Below are 15,951 nucleotides of genomic sequence, written 5' to 3'. Positions count from 1 at the left end.
TGTGACTGGCACTCCCTGGGGCCATGCATTATGACAACAACTCAATCTGTCCCATCTTGCCCTAGAAATGCTATCCTCATTCTTATCACAGTAGTCCTTGATGTACAAAAAATATTATTCCATATTAGTGGGTCACTTTGTATCCTCTTTTATTTTTTAGACTGAACAAAACAGCCTCTCTCTGAGAACAGAAAACCTAGAAATAATAAGGCCACTGTATTAACACACTTTACCATGCAATGGATGCTCTCAGAATGCCGGAGCAGGTGTACCATAAAAGAATAGAAGTATAAAAACAGTACACCAGGGGTGCCTGGGTGGCTCTGTTGGTTAAGTGGTCAAGTTTGCTCAGGTCATGATCTCGAGGTTTGTGAGTTCGAGCCCTGTGTCAGGCTCTGTGCTGACAGCTCAGAGCCTGGAGCCTGCTTTGGATTCTGTGTCTCCCTCTCTCCCTGCCTCTCCCTCTCTCTTGCTTTGTCTCTCTCAAAAATGGATAAACAGGGGCGCCTGGGTGGCTCAGTCGGTTGAGCGTCCGACTTCAGCTCAGGTCACGATCTCACGGTTCGTGAGTTCGAGCCCCGCGTCAGGCTCTGGGCTGATGGCTCAGAGCCTGGAGCCTGCTTCCGATTCTGTGTCTCCCTCTCTCTCTGCCCCTCCCCCATTCATGCTCTGTCTCTCTCTGTCTCAAAAATAAACATTAAAAAAAAAAATTAAAAAAAAATGGATAAACAAACAAAAAAAAATTAAAAAAAAAACAGAAAAACAAACAACAGTACTCTGGAAAAGACTAACCAACCATCACCTGGTTCCCCCCGACTCCAGGTGGGGGGTATTTGATAGTATACAATCACATAGGTAATAGGGCAAAGAAATTAAAAGACCTTGATGTCCTATTCCTGATAGCAATCTTCCAAATGTTAGGAAATAACACAGATGTATGGTGAGGGGGAGAATCCCCACACAAATCAAAAATGTTACCTTCATATATGGAAGAAGGTCCAAAGTGAAAAGATCTCCTAGGATCACACTGCCTTCACCTACCCAAGATGGGAGGAGACTAAGCATGTCTCTACCTGAGAAGACTGTGGGTGAGGTCTTTCTGCTCCTGCTTGAAAGTCAAGTTTTGCTAGTTTTAAAGCCCTTTTTATCACTTTATAATTTCATGAAGATATTATAAACAAGCAAACAAAAAAAAAGAACACAGATCTGAAATGGCAAAAGTCTACTTTGGAAATTATCCCTGTGGCTTACAGTTTTCCTCTTTTTTCAGATAAAAACAATGCTATTGTGTAAAGAGATTTTTACTGAGACTTCTCAGCAAATTGTGGTGTACCTACTAAATTCTGAACTCTTTCATTCCCCACCCTAGAAGTCAATTACTCAATACCTGGATAAGACAAGGTATCACTGGTGACTTAATGACTCCAATTGCTGCATTGATAGTTTCCACAACTGACAGCATCTGGCAGAAATACATCATGTCGGCCAAGGTGTGGAACGTGTCATAGAAGGACTCTAAGGGACAAATATACATTAAGGGTAAATCAAATGGCAAATTCCAACAGAATTATTTCTCCAACTAGATACCTCCTTACAAGAAAGGAATTTAAGGAAAAGTAAAATAAACAGCCCCTCAGATTCGAGCTTAGTATCCAAACAAAGCTGGCGGGAAACAGGCCTGTGGAGTCATAAATAGTAAACTCTACTGGTTAGCAGAGAGTTAAAACACATAAACCCTGTATGTCCTCATTTTAAAAGGCAAGAAAAAAAGTATACCTATACTTCATTCAGTTATTATAAGCTGAAAAGTCTATGTATCAGGAACAGTGGCTAAGTCTTTTCAGATCCATTATCATTGAATTTAAAGCTAAAATTATGTCACATATATTGAATGCAATCTAGCCTCTTAAAAACCTCAAAAGTGTACAATCATAAACAAACGCAGATGTGTAAAAATACTAAATAAAATTAACTTTCAAAAACCTTATGTCTATTTCGTCCCTATAATTCTTATTCTAAGAATCTATCCTAACAAAAAAATCTAAAATGAAAAAACCAAAAGCTTTTTAGGAATAAGGCTGCTCTCTGAAACATTTCTAAGTGCATTAAAGTGCAAAGAGTCTAAATGCCTAAGCGTATGGAAAGTTTGAGTAAACTACAGTTTATCTACTTCATGGAATAGTATGTAATATTTAAAGTGACAGTTATTGCCTATATGACATCAGCCAGTGTGGTATCAGTTCTGAGTGGACCATAATATAAAATCCTTTACTTTTCATATTGATCCTCACTTGACCTCCTGCCTCCCCACATTCCTCTTTGCGTGCTACTCAACCAGGGTACTGCTGACAATTTGGGCAGGACAATTCTTTGGCCTTAGGAGTTTATTAGGATTTTTGGCTCCCTGCCTATCTTTTAAAAAACAAATTTTATGTTTGTTTGTTTGTTTATTTATTTAGAGACAGAGTGCGAGCAGGGGAGGGGCAGAAAGGGAGAGAGACACAGAATCCGAAGCAGCCTCCAGGCTCTGAGCTGTCAGCACAGAGCCCGATGCAAACCCACAAGCTGTGAGATCATGACGTGAGCCGAACTCAGAAGGTAAACTGACCGAGCCCCTCAGGCGCCCCATGGCTTCCTGCCTATTAAATACAAGTAACGCCTCCAAGGATCTGGCACAGGTAGGCCAGGTGCCAAACAAAGATGACCCTTGTAGGATCCTCGAAAGAATGTGGTTTAAATATTAGTTAAATAAAAGAGGCCCTTCCAAAAACTTAAACCATCTACTATTTTTGCAAAAATGATCCACTTTACAATCCTACTACAAAGTCAAATGTGAAATGAAGAATGGTATATACAGTGTTATTATGTAATTTTGCCAGAAAAATTCCACTAGTAATTTAGTTCAAAATTTGACTAATTCTTTTCTTTGAAGAATTAATGCAAAATTACAATGTGAATTTTGCTATATATAAGATAAAAATTTTATTCTAATTTTAAATCTCCCTGTTTCCAAGACAAAATCCCAATCAAATCACAGTGAAATCCGGGTGTCCATTTTAAGGGAATTCCCTTTAAGGTGGCATTTCTCCTGGACAAATCTTTGAAACATGAGAACCTCCCATGTTGAAATAGAAAGCTGTGACTTAAGATTTGGTATATATGGTGGGGGCGCCTGTATCAGACTTTGGCTCAGGTCATGATCTCACCATCTGTGGGTTCAAGCCCCGCATCAAGCTCTGTGCTGACAGTTTGGAGCCTGGAGCCTGCTTTGGATTGTGTGTCTCCCTCTCTCCACCCCACCCCCCACTCGTGCTCTGTCTCTCTCTCTCAAAAATAAATAAGCATTAAAAAAAATTAAAAAAAAAAAAGATTTGGCATATGGTGAACAAAAACTAGATCTTGTGGCTTTGCTCTGATTTTATAGGAAATTCATCCCTGTTTCAATTCAGGACTAGAAATCTGGCTTCTAAAATGATAGTTACAAAGAATACTAATAACATTAAAATGGTTATAATTTTTTATTTAAAAAAATTTTTAATGTTTTATTTTTGAGAGACAGAGAGCAAGCGGGGGAGGGGCAGAGAGAGAGGGAGACACAATCTGAAGCAGGCTCCAGGCTCTGAGCTGTCAGCACAGAGCCTGATGCAGAGCTTGAACCCACAGACGGTGAGATCATGACCTGAGCTGAAGTCAGACGCTTAACTAGCTGAGCCACCCAGGCGCCCCATTTATAATTTTATTTTTAAAACAAGACAGAAATTTGTGTACACAGTAGGACTATAACTTTTTAAAGTTTATTTATTTTGAGAGAGAGAGTGTGTGCACGTGGACACGCGTGAGTGGAGGAGGGGCAGAGAAAGGGAGAGAAAGAATCCCCAGCAGGCTCTGCACTGTCAGCAACGAGCCTGACACGGGACTTGATCCCACAAACTGGGAGATCATGACCTGAGCCACAATTAAGTGTTGGCAGCCCAACCAACGGACTGAGCCACCCAGGTGCCCTAAAATTTTTAACTGTAGGAGAACAACTAAAAGGAAATGTATGGATATATTAAAGAGATGGACAATGGCTTATTTACCTTCCTTTCTTTTCCCCCACACCTCCACCTGGTTTCCCTCACTTTCCAAATTTGCTTCAATCAGCACACTTACTTTGATGATTTGGAAAAAAAAAAATTGTTTTAAGTAGCAAAAGGCACTCATCTGTCAATGAGATACAGATTTAAATAGTGGTAGTATAATATAGTATATCTGCACAGTATACATGAAAATCCTTAAAAACAATTTGCCATTAATCCTGCAATTCCATATCAGGAATTGCTCCTAAGGAAATTTTGTGGGTTGGAAAAATATACATCAGGATGCCAAGAATCTGTTGCTGTCATAGATGGGATTATAGGAGAATGTCTTAAGTCTTTATTTTCTGATTTTTCTATAACACATTTTTATAGCTAGAAAAAAATTAATTTTACTAAGAAAAAAAAGTATTCCTTTGGGGTGCCTGGGTGGCTCAGTTAAGCATCTGACTTTGGTTCAGGTCACGATCTTGCCATTTGTGGGTTCGAGCCCCGTGTCGGGTTCTGTGCTGACAGCTGACAGCCTGGAGCCTGCTTAGGATTCTGTGTCTTCCTCTCTCTCTCTCTCACAAAAATGAATAAACATTTAAAAAAAAAAAAAAAAAAAAAAAGCACTCCTTAACAGGGAGCTAGATAAGCTCAAACAAAGGTTTCTACATAAGCCCAAGAATTTGCTTCTGTTTCCTTAGCATAAGAAGTTTGGGAAATACGTGCTTATGTGAAAAACCAAGTATATATGTGTGGTATTTGCTATTTCCCAACACCCTTTGTTCAAAAGGAGAAAAGTGTTAAGGGCAAATTGAGTGCCAGGCCCCAAGTCCTTACTACGTTTTTGAGGACTGATAAGGGAAGAATTAAACCAGCAGCTCCATTCCAGAAGGGGGTTAGGAAGGGGTTGAGCGCCAAAATAGAAATTACAAATCCAAGCAGCTTAAACACATGACCCAAATAACTTAGGAGCTTCTGGACTAGATCACTTGATGGCCAGCAGGCTTGCACGGGAACGTGGAGAATCCATCTAACTATGTTCAATTATTTATGTATTTGCATGTCCCTATTCATTCCGTGGACCTTGTGATAAACCCAGAGAAATAAAAACTACAGGTCTCAGACTTGCCTTCTTTTTTTTAAGTAACTCATCTGTAAACCTCTGATCACTTGGGGCTGTAAGACACTAGGCAGCTGGGAAGTTTTTCCTGCCACTGTGCTTTGCAGGATTCTAAGGTGTTGAGAAGGCTGGAAAAACAACATGCGCTTCTTTCAAATGACTCTTGAGCTAACTGCAGTTCACGTACTACCAACCTCAGATTGGAAAATTTAGGACTGAAAATTAAACAGACTCTAGGACTTTTTTTCCCTCTTTTAAAACAGAGTTTATATATTCCATTATACTTATATTTTTCCTCATTTTTATTTTATAAAATAAGGGAAAATGTCTAAATTATCCACATCCAAACCATCTGAAATGGTGCATTTCCTTCCGATCTTTTTGCATGTATTGGTTCAGTTGTTTCCGCTTTTTATGCAGATGTGATGAAGCTGGAAGAACAACTTTATATATTACTTTCTTAGCCTATCATATTTCTCCATGTCACTACAAACTCCTTGAATATTTTATATCTGCTTCTCATCATTCCACTAAGTATTCTAAAGTAATCCCTCGTTGGCGGACATCTAGGTAGTTTCTAACTTGTCATTAATAAAAGTAATGCCATAATGTATATCTTTTTGAAAAAGCTGTTTTTGTAGTTTCAATGATTTCTTCAGAACATATTCCCAGAAGTGAAATAACCAGGGTTAAGGATATGAACAGTTAAGGTTCCTGATGTGCTTTGCCGAATGATTTTCCAAGAAAGTCATATTTATGTACCCTCCCAGTAGCCACTACTGTGTATTTTAGCATATGTCCTCTTGAATTAGGTATCTTTTTTAACTTTGAAAAACTGATAAAAATCTTATTTTTATTTCCTTCATCATTATTGAGTTAAACATTTTCTGTACATTAAATATGGCTTTACTTCCTTTTATGAACTGCCTGCACATGACTTCTGTTTATTTATCTATTGGATGAAGTCACATTTTTGGATCAATCTGTAACATATTCCTTATAGGTAATCAACCCTTGCTGGTATTTGTTGCAATTTTCCACCAACCCTTCATCCCCATGCTACTAGCTTCAATAGGCTTTTAATCTTTAGTGTTGTTTTAGCTGGGGTATTTTTAGATACACAGGAATTTAGGTATTTTACTTAGTCAAATATATTGACCTTATTCTTCATGATTTCCGCTAACACTTTTAACCTTGGAAAGTACTAACCTTCCACATGAGACGGTTATAAACATTAACTTATATCTTCTGTTATGTTTTAAAATTTTGATACATGACTCAAATCCTTTGGGGGAATTTATTTTTGTATACAATGTAAGGAAAAGAGTCAAAGAGATTCCTTGCCTGCCTCATGTATCCAAACCTAACCAATTGTCCCTGGAAATATTATTAGAATTCCCATCCAGTAAAAAAGTATTGGGTAATATTTCCCTTTCCATTGATTCATTATTTTTTTTATAATATTTATATAGTTTATATATATGTGTGTGTGTGTACATATACATACATACATATATTATAATGTAAGAGCTATTTCTGGACCACCTAATCTGCTCTACTGATCATTCTATTTTTTTAATAATTGCTATGTTAATTATTCTCTTCTGTCAGGCAGAGAAAGTACTCTCCCATTATCCTTTCTTCCTCCAAATTTTATTACCTATTTATTGTTCATAGTATAATTTTAGATCACATTCTCAAAAACTTTCCATTGTCTTTACTTTTGCCAGAATTCTGTTAAACATATAAATTAATTCATCAAGAACTAACATCTTTATGATAGTCCTTTCATTCAATTTTGGAATAGGACTTGCATAACTTTGTCACTGAAATTACCACATAAGTCTATTTGGTTATAAATGAACTGTCATATAGTGAACAGAGAAAGGAATGCTAGCCCAAGATGTGCCTCCGGCCAGCTGTGTGAATGGGGACCATTTCTAAGCCTGTTGCTGCACATGTTAAGTACACACAATCTCCAGTCTACTTGTGCACACAATCTCCAGTCTGCCTGTTTCACAAGGTCAAGGGAAATAAGAGACATGAAAGTAGAATGGAGGGCATGTGTGCTACACAAACATGGGGGGTTATTATTAACACCAGAGGCAGGGTATTATTAGTACCTTTGGTGAGTAGTAGGTCAAACTACTGAAAACAGAAAACTAATGTTGAAATTTTGTGCTTGCCTTTTCCCAAAATAAAGAACCTCACAGTCATGTTGACAAAGATCCAGGAGAATCCCAAGAACTGCACAAGATTATACATGAACAGGTATCCTTTCTTCAAGCTTGTAAGAGCTGAAAAGCAAAACAAGACAATAAACTGTTACAAGCGGTAGGTGCAGCAGGAGGGAGTATGGGGGGCATACCTGGGTGACCTCTCCCCACTTTCCCACTGGGTGCCCTAAGCTCCCAAAAAGATATCTGGCCCAGATCTGTGCCAGCCTGGGCTCCTAGTCCCACAGAGAAATGGGTAAAATTATGAACATTGCACTCCAAGGTATGTTTTTAGCAGTCTTTCCCCTCATAGCCTTGAAGGGTAAGTACACAGACATAAGTCCAAGGAGAATAAAGACAAATTACTTCTGGCAAAGAATGACCACCTTAGAGGGCATTAAAGAAGGTAAATAAAGCTATACTCAGCTCCTGCTCTTACCATTTTTATATTATCTATAGTTTCTTCTACCTGGAATTTTTTTAAGGCCATGCAGGTCAAACTAGCTCAAAGAAATAGGAACACAATGAAAAAAAGAATTCTGACATTTGATCATATATTCATTCAACCAAGTATTAACTGAACACCTCCAACATGCAAGGTACTGAGGGGCACTACTGGGATTCAAAGATGTTAAGACTTGATGTTGCCCTCAAAGAACTTATAATCTGAAAGCTGTAATACAAAATAGAGAGTAATAGGTAATGTCTTGTGACAATTTCGAGGTGAGGAAATGACATTAGGCTGGGGAAGTCAGAATCAGGCAGTCTGCATAGATGAGACGATGCCTGCTCTGGGCTTTGGAAGATGGGTAGGGTGAGGATATAACCAAAGAAGGAAAATTACAGACTGAGATGCAGGAGGATAAGGAACATTAATTTTGTCTGCAGCCTAAGGCTCATGAAGACACAGCCAATTACAGAGTTAAGGAAGGAGTAAGGAGCTTAGAGTCATGGTTGAGTCAAAGGGGTAGGACACAGGAAATGGGACAGTTCTCAAGAGAAGAGCTATGGAGTTCAAATTTTCCTGCTACATATTTATTCCTAGGCTACAGATATTCTGCATATAACCCTTGGCTGATGCTCAAATAATCACACTAAATAGTGTGCTCAATTAAACGCAACCCAGTCCTGCGAAGCCAAAAGAGTCAGAGTTTTCGCAACATGTAACTACACTTTTCTCTTCAAAACTACAAAAATGTATTATACTTCCCCATCCTAAAGAATTCATTTCATCAGGGAGCACCTAGGTGGCTCAGTTGTTCACACCCCTCCATACCCCCATCTCTATCATTAGTTAACTGGTAACTCCCACGGCCGTGGGGGCAACTTACTTTCAGGGGAGCCTTGGCTTTCAATTCTTAGTTTATTTAGGCGTTCTTCTTCCTAGAATTTGGACAGATTTCCAAGAACACAGGTTAGGATTCCCAGATGCTTGCAAAAGTCCACATGCAGGATAAGTGATCTGACTCCCTCAAAGCCACTTCCTCCAATTGTGTTCATATTTCACTGGGGCAAACGGCCTAGCTAATGGTGCCAGAAAGCCTGACTCCTCCTACTAGGTAGTGCTAGCATCATAGAATGCCCTTCCAATGCTCACAGAATTAAACCAATCAGCTGGCTTCCAAACTACAAAGTGGATAGTCTTAGAATCATGGAGCTGGAAAAGACACCCAGAAGATGTGTCACGGTCGTAGGAACTAAACAGAATTTTAAGGCAGTAAATAGACAGCAGTTTTGGTTGTTGTTGTTGTTGTTTCTGAGACTTCCAGATTTTTAGTATAATTTTTCCAGAAGCTAAAATCATGTCACCAACATCAGTAAGAACCCACATCTGGTCGATATATAGATAGATACATACAGAAATATTTATAAATATAGGTAGGATTTGCATGCACGCATATAGTTAGTTGCTCATTCTGTTACCTAAGAGGGCCTAGAAGCAATATCTAGAGCCCAGATCTTGGTTTCCACTATTATCCTTCAATAAAAAGAACAGAGCTCCTTGAAGAATGGCTGACTCTAGGGCTGGAGCAGGGAATATACAAGATAAGCCTGGAGCAGCTTATAGCGCTAGAAATTAAGAATGTCAAAAAAAAAAAAAAAAAGCACCCCACAGTGATGGAGCTTTGTCAAAGGGACACAAGAGTCAACTGAAAAAGCTTCCAAAAGCCAAAGCTGGAACAACACAAACAACAAAAATAAATAATATAGTACTGGGTTATAACCCAAATATAAAATATTCATCAGCCCATACTGATATAAACAAATTATTGAATAAATAAATGGAAGAGGAGATAAATCTCCCGATAAATCTCCCATGTGGAAAAATTCCAAATAAAGTACGCAGACACTCTACCCTAAAGTTGGAAAGCATCACTCTTCACTCCTTTGGCATGGGCTATGCACAGTGACTTCCATCCAAAAAGTACACAGTAGGGGCGCGTGGGTGGCTCAGTCGGTTTAAGTGTCCGACACTGGCTCAGATCATGATCTCGCGGTCTGTGGGTTTGAGCCGGGCAGCTCAGAGCCTGGAGCCTCCTTCAGACTCTGTGTCTCCCTCTCTCTCTCTGCCCCTCCTCTGCTCACACTCTGTCTGTCTCTCTCAAAATAAAATAAACATTGAAAAATATTTTTTTAATTTAAACAAAAAGTACAAAGTAAAGAAAGGTGGGGGAGTAACATTACAGTGGAGAAATCTGACAAATGTTACCTCAGCCAGATGATCAAGATCAATATCAACAGTGATAAGTCATGCTGATAGTATGTGCCCTTGCTATGACACAGTAAGAATTAAACCTCTGTGGTCTCCCTCCCCCCAAACCCATCACCCCATCTAATCACAAGAAAAACATTCGACACACCCCAGATGAGAGACAAAATACAAAACACATGTCCAGTACTTCCATAAAACCATGTTTCCAGGTCTTTAACTGAATTTGTGTCTTTAACTCAATCTGTCTTTATTCTATCAGATAGATAAAGACACCTACCAAATAGGTATCTGAGGTAGCCCAAATAACTTGTGTTCTTTATGATTTGTCTAGATCTTTACTACGATCCAGGTCCTTACTGACCTTGGCTCTGAGCTCCATTTCCGCATCAGACTCGTCCAGCCAGCGATCAAAGTCGGGGGCCAAAAACAGTGGGCGCTTCTCCTGCTTGGTGAGTCTCTCCCACCAGTGACTCACTTTCTTCTGTACTGTAATGTTTACCTGCCTTTGGGTCAGTTTGTAAACCGGCTAGAAGAGAAAGTGAGAATGTGAGAGTGCCCTTGCCTTCCCATCCCTCACTCCTCCTGCGACAAGTGCACCAAGCCAGTGTAGCTACCCAGAGAAGCTCACAATATATGCTCACTCCCCTTCCTCCTCCGTTCCTACAAGCCGTGATGCAAGGAGAACATCTGGACCAAGGGCTGGGATAGCCAAGAACTGCTAAGAATGGCGCTCTGTTTCTTTGATTCCTCCAGCAAATGACTTCAGAGGAAATCAGGGTGAGAAAGGCATATAGTTCCAGTTTTCCTGGAGGAAACCAGGCGAACCTCCTGCCAGACCTGTATCATGCAAGGCATGACTTCCAATCACTCTCTCAGTGCATCCTCACTGTCCACATTTCTCTCCCATGAAGATGACTGAATTCAAGTGGTCAACACTCCCTGGCCTAGCGAGCCCTCGTTTTTTAGAAAGGTCTACTCAAGACTGGAACTTAGTGGATACTTAGTGGATAATGACAACTCTATCACAAGGACCAGCCTAGGGCATCTTCCCAACAAAACTCAAATTCTGAGAGGCTGTTCCAGTTCATTATTCCTCCACATAGCCTCTTCCTTCCTTACCTCCAAGGCAAGACCTATGACAGGTTCTCTATCCCTTACACTATTGCTGGCTATTAAAACAACCAAAACAACGGACCCCTCCTGCACAGAGAGGTCAATATGCCCAGGCCCCCAGAGATAAGAGAGTAATTCCAGAAACTTCAATACACCATCTGTGAGATTCTCTCTCTTCCTGTCAGAAAAACTTCCTCGAGTTCTGAGAGAAAGGGAACTTCAATTATACTTCCAGCATTCTTTCTGAAGGTCAGCTGCCTCCACCTTTTCGGATTTCTACTGCCCCTGTGACAAAGTCACATGAAAGTAAGCCCCTGGCGTGGGCTTTACCTAGCTTACGTAACTCTGCTCCCTGTGAGCGCCACACCCCTCTGTCTTCACTAAAAACCACAGAACATCAGAGCTGGAAAGGACCCTAAAGATTACTTAGTCCAATCATCCATTTAACACACACGAGGAAATTGTAACTCAAAGAAGTGAAGAGACTTGTTTGCACTGCTAATCACCTCAGGTTCTCTGACTTTCCTACTCCTTTGCAGCTAAAATCTGGGCTCAGTTCCCAATAAAAGAACCATATTCTCCTTTGGTTTTCATCTTATTTCCCCCCACAACCCTTGCCCTCCTATTTTACTAAACTACTAGTATTTATTTCCTAAAATGGAAAGGGAAGTGAGAAAAGAGAAAACATACCTCTGGTTTCACAGGGTCTAAGAACTCCAAGTGAAATTCATAGACATTGTCTCCTTTGGCACCATGTCCCTGAGCTAAAAAGAAAGAAATGTGGGTTACAATGTGAACAGGCAGAGCAAGGCCATCCAAAAGCTTGGTGCAGTTCTTTCAGAAGCATACAAATAGTAATGGGTCCTTCCAAAATGAGTAGGGGCTTGTGAGCAGAGCTACTCGACAGCTAGATAAGCCGAATCCCAGACAAAAGTTTAGTCTCCACATGTCCTTCTAATGATCAGTTCCAGAATATTTACTGAATCTTCCAATGTGGCCTTGATAATACCCAGTACAAATAAGAGGCAGGAAAAGCAATACAGAAAGCAAAGCCGAAGGTATCACAAAGATATAAATTTAACTTTCACATTTACTTTGGTGCTGAATTCAGAACAGAGAAATAGCAGGTGGGCGTATTCTCTTGACTGCAGTTAAGGAGAGTTGTGTGGAGAACACGGAAGTGCTGGACTGTCTCAGAGAAAGCTCTGAATCTAACATCTCCCTACCAACGACAGAAAAAGGAGACGCTCACTTCTCCTTTAGCACATCCCAAAAGGAATGAAAAAGAGAAATATAATTTCCTCGGCTCATTTCTAAGAGAGGATAAATGGATCTGGGATGAAAATCCCTGGGTTGCCCATTACACCATTCCTGTGCTTTGACATGGCTCCTTTCCCCAAATCAAGCAGGTGCCGTGCCTAGGTGCCAATGACTGCTAGACATCCCTTCCTCTCTAACTCTCTGACTCGTCTATCATTTGGTTCCCTCCTGGATTCTCATTCCTCATCTGGCCATATGTGGTACAACTTGCCTAATATCTGCTATATACAGGTGGCTACTGTTCTCTAGGACCATGAATTCCTTAAGGTTGAGCAGTCCATAATCTCCAACTGGCAAGATACACTTTCATCACTCAACTTCCTCTCCCAAATGTATAACACCCCAAAAATCTGAGCTGCTACAAGTGTTCTCATCTTGAAAAGCAGATACGAAAGCCAGGCTGTGCTTTCATGCAAATATACCAAGGTAGATGGAATCTCAAGTAAAGCAGAAACTCGTCAATATCCCATAACCCCAGTCTCTTAGTAATGGCATTCCAAAGAACCAGAACAAAGAGAGAGCAGGGAGAATCCCATCCCATTGGGTGACAATGAATCTGGACCTACCCTCTCAGGCTCAGCAGCATATCTGCTGACGAACTAAGGAGAAAGGAGACAGAGGCAAGTTCACAGAAACAAAGACTGTCAGAGCAGCAAAGGCTCGAGGTATCATCCAGAATGCCATGTTTCTTAAACTGGCCTTTGAGTGTACCATATCAGGGAGCTGCAAAATCTATTCAGAAAATTTCTATTTTTTGTTTTGATTATAATCTTTAAAAAAAAATCATAGTCTGGATCATCTAGATGGCTACATTATAATCAACTACTGACATACAAGTTTAGCGGCTGTGTTTGTGGCCATGTTCACAGCTGCAATAGAGCCAAGTATCACTTAAAGTGACCATATTTAATTCTTAACATGTTTTCTCAAACTGGGGCCTATGGCCTGGGAGGATCCTTAGGACATATTTTCAGATGTCCATAGGTCCTAAAGTTTGAGAAACACAGATTATAACCAAATACCTTCATTTTATAGGTCCACAGAAGGCAGTAAGTTGTCCAAGGTGATAGCGGGATTAGAACTAGAAGACAGATCTCCTGATTTCCAGCTCGGGATTCTTTCTTGCTCTATCTACTGCCTCTCCAAGAGAAAAGTGGGACTTTAAATAAGTTCTTTGACTTTTTCAATCATGTATTTCAAAATGATCTAGTTTACCCCAAGAGCAGCAGAGAGGTGAGCATCAATAGAAAGTGAATAAAACAAATAGACAAAAAGAAAAAGAAACCACCACCACGCCTCTGTAGCTGTGTAGAAAGCGGGGAGCATTTGCCCGGATACTGACCTTTGAAATGCAGCACATTTTCAGTGATGCTGATGGCAGGATTCTGTGAAAAGAGACCAAGGATGCAAGAAGGGCATTTTAATAAGAGAAAAATGAAATTAACACCGGGCTTACTTCCCTCCATCCTTCCCCCTTAGGGACTTGACCTCCTACCTACGCCTCCTCCAGAAAATACATCTAGTTGTTTATTCACAGCTCTGTACGGGATTTCTCCGTGCCTATCCGTACCCATCTGAGATTGCAGGCTTCTGCAAGAAGAACCCTAAACTGTTCTCACTGTGCAGAACTATCAGATACTGAGTCAGTTCGTTCTGCTAATGGCAAATGGCACAAGGTGCTATGTGAGGTGCTTCCAGGGAATACTCAGATCTCCAAGACTCAGTCCCTGAGCTGTGGAGGCACAGAATCTAGTGGAACAGATGAGTCATTTCCTGTGAGAAGATATCAAATAGTATCAAATAACATATGCTCAAAACCAAGAGAGTAGTAAAAAGCAGTGAGTATTATGGGCACTAATAAGAGAGCAAGCTCAAGAATCGAATGGCTGGGGCAAGTTTCACCAAAGGTGGGGCCTATAATGCAACATGAAGAGTCAATTAATTCCAACAAGTAGAGAGAAGGGCTGACAGTCACAGGGGATTGGTTCAAATTGAAATGTACAGTGCCCTCACCTCATGCTCCTCATGCTCTTAGCCCCCATCCAAACCAACACTAGAAGAGATTAAATTCTCCAAATTGTTCACTTATTCCCAGAAGTTGATACGTGCCTTTAACTTCATAACTTAAAGTGAAACTCTTTTATCAATGGATAAGAAACTACTCACCTCCTACCTCCCAGCTCAAAGTTAATAATCAGGGAGCAGCGTGTTTCCAGTGACATAACTAATTCATTTAATTTTTCCCCTGTAGGCTCAGTTCTCTGTGCTGAGAGCTCCATCATGCATTGAAGGAAACCGACAAGACAGAGAGAAGGTTGGAGAGGGGGTATACTCATGGGGAGTGGGAGCCTGCAGGGTCTATTCACAGCCAAGAGTGTTAAGAAAAGGGAAAGAACGAAGGCTGGGGTAGGTGGGGGCGAGCAACTGGGCCGAGCTTTATGTTAAGAACCTCCCTAGTGGGAGTACAGACTTCAGGCTGAGATGCTCACGGAAAGGAGCTAAAAATCTAGATGATCTTCTCTTTCACAGGAAGAGGCAGTTAGGAAACCTCAGTAAAAGAGGCTACACTTCCAGGGACATAGTCCCTCAGTAATGGAAACAGGGTTTTGATATAGCTGTTCTCATTAAATCTAAAGTTCTAGAATGTCTGGAGGTAAATTTCCTACTGAGGTCACTTCTTGCCCAAACTGGGTATGTTTCCTATACTCTAAATCACTTGGAAGGAAAAATGAATAAAATTGAATCAGCAGCCAAAAAACTACTAACAAACAAAAGTCCAGGACCAGATGGCTTCACAGGTAAACACCAAACATTTAAAGAAGAGTTAATACCTATCTTTCTGAAACTATTCCAAAAACTTGGAGAGGAGAAACGCTTCCAAACCTATTCTGTGAGGCCAGCATTACCATTATACCAAAACCAGAGAAAAGAGATTATACACACACACACACACACACACACACACACACACACAATTACAGACCAATATCTCTGATAAATACAGAAACAAAAATTTTCAACAAAATATTAGCAAACTTAAATCAACAGTACATTAAAAGGATCATACACCATGATTGAGATTGATTCCAGGGATGCAAAGATGTTTCCATATACTAAAATCAATCAACATGATACACCACATTAACAGAATGAAGGATAAAAGCCACATACATGATCATCTCAATAGATAAAAAAACCATCTGACAAAATCCAACATCCAATGATAAATACAATGATATAATTTATCATCATTTATGATTAAACTTCTCAACAAAGAGTGTACAGAGGGAATACACCTCAACATAAAAAAGGCCATATAAGACAAACTCATAGCTAATGTCATACTCAATGATGAAAAGCTGAAAGCTTTTCTCTAAGATCACAAAGACAAGGACACCCACTGTC

At 40.1% G+C, this 15,951-nt stretch overlaps 1 protein-coding gene across 1 annotated transcript in view; it reads right to left on the bottom strand.

Moving 5' to 3' along the window:
- Window positions 1-15,951, bottom strand: part of HACD3 (3-hydroxyacyl-CoA dehydratase 3) — a 37,190-nt gene that overhangs the window by 6,212 nt on the left and 15,027 nt on the right. The window contains exons 2-7 of the mRNA XM_049613768.1: window positions 13,889-13,931; window positions 11,917-11,990; window positions 10,475-10,639; window positions 8,732-8,783; window positions 7,371-7,481; window positions 1,388-1,515 (exon numbers count right to left, since the gene is read on the bottom strand). Of these exons, the coding sequence (XP_049469725.1) occupies window positions 1,388-1,515; window positions 7,371-7,481; window positions 8,732-8,783; window positions 10,475-10,639; window positions 11,917-11,990; window positions 13,889-13,931 (573 nt within the window). The remainder of the gene's footprint in view (window positions 1-1,387; window positions 1,516-7,370; window positions 7,482-8,731; window positions 8,784-10,474; window positions 10,640-11,916; window positions 11,991-13,888; window positions 13,932-15,951) is intronic.

The sequence above is a fragment of the Panthera uncia genome, assembly GCF_023721935.1.
Source record: "Panthera uncia isolate 11264 chromosome B3 unlocalized genomic scaffold, Puncia_PCG_1.0 HiC_scaffold_1, whole genome shotgun sequence".
Lineage (NCBI taxonomy): Eukaryota > Metazoa > Chordata > Mammalia > Carnivora > Felidae > Panthera > Panthera uncia.
This window is presented reverse-complemented; position numbering and strand designations above follow the sequence as displayed.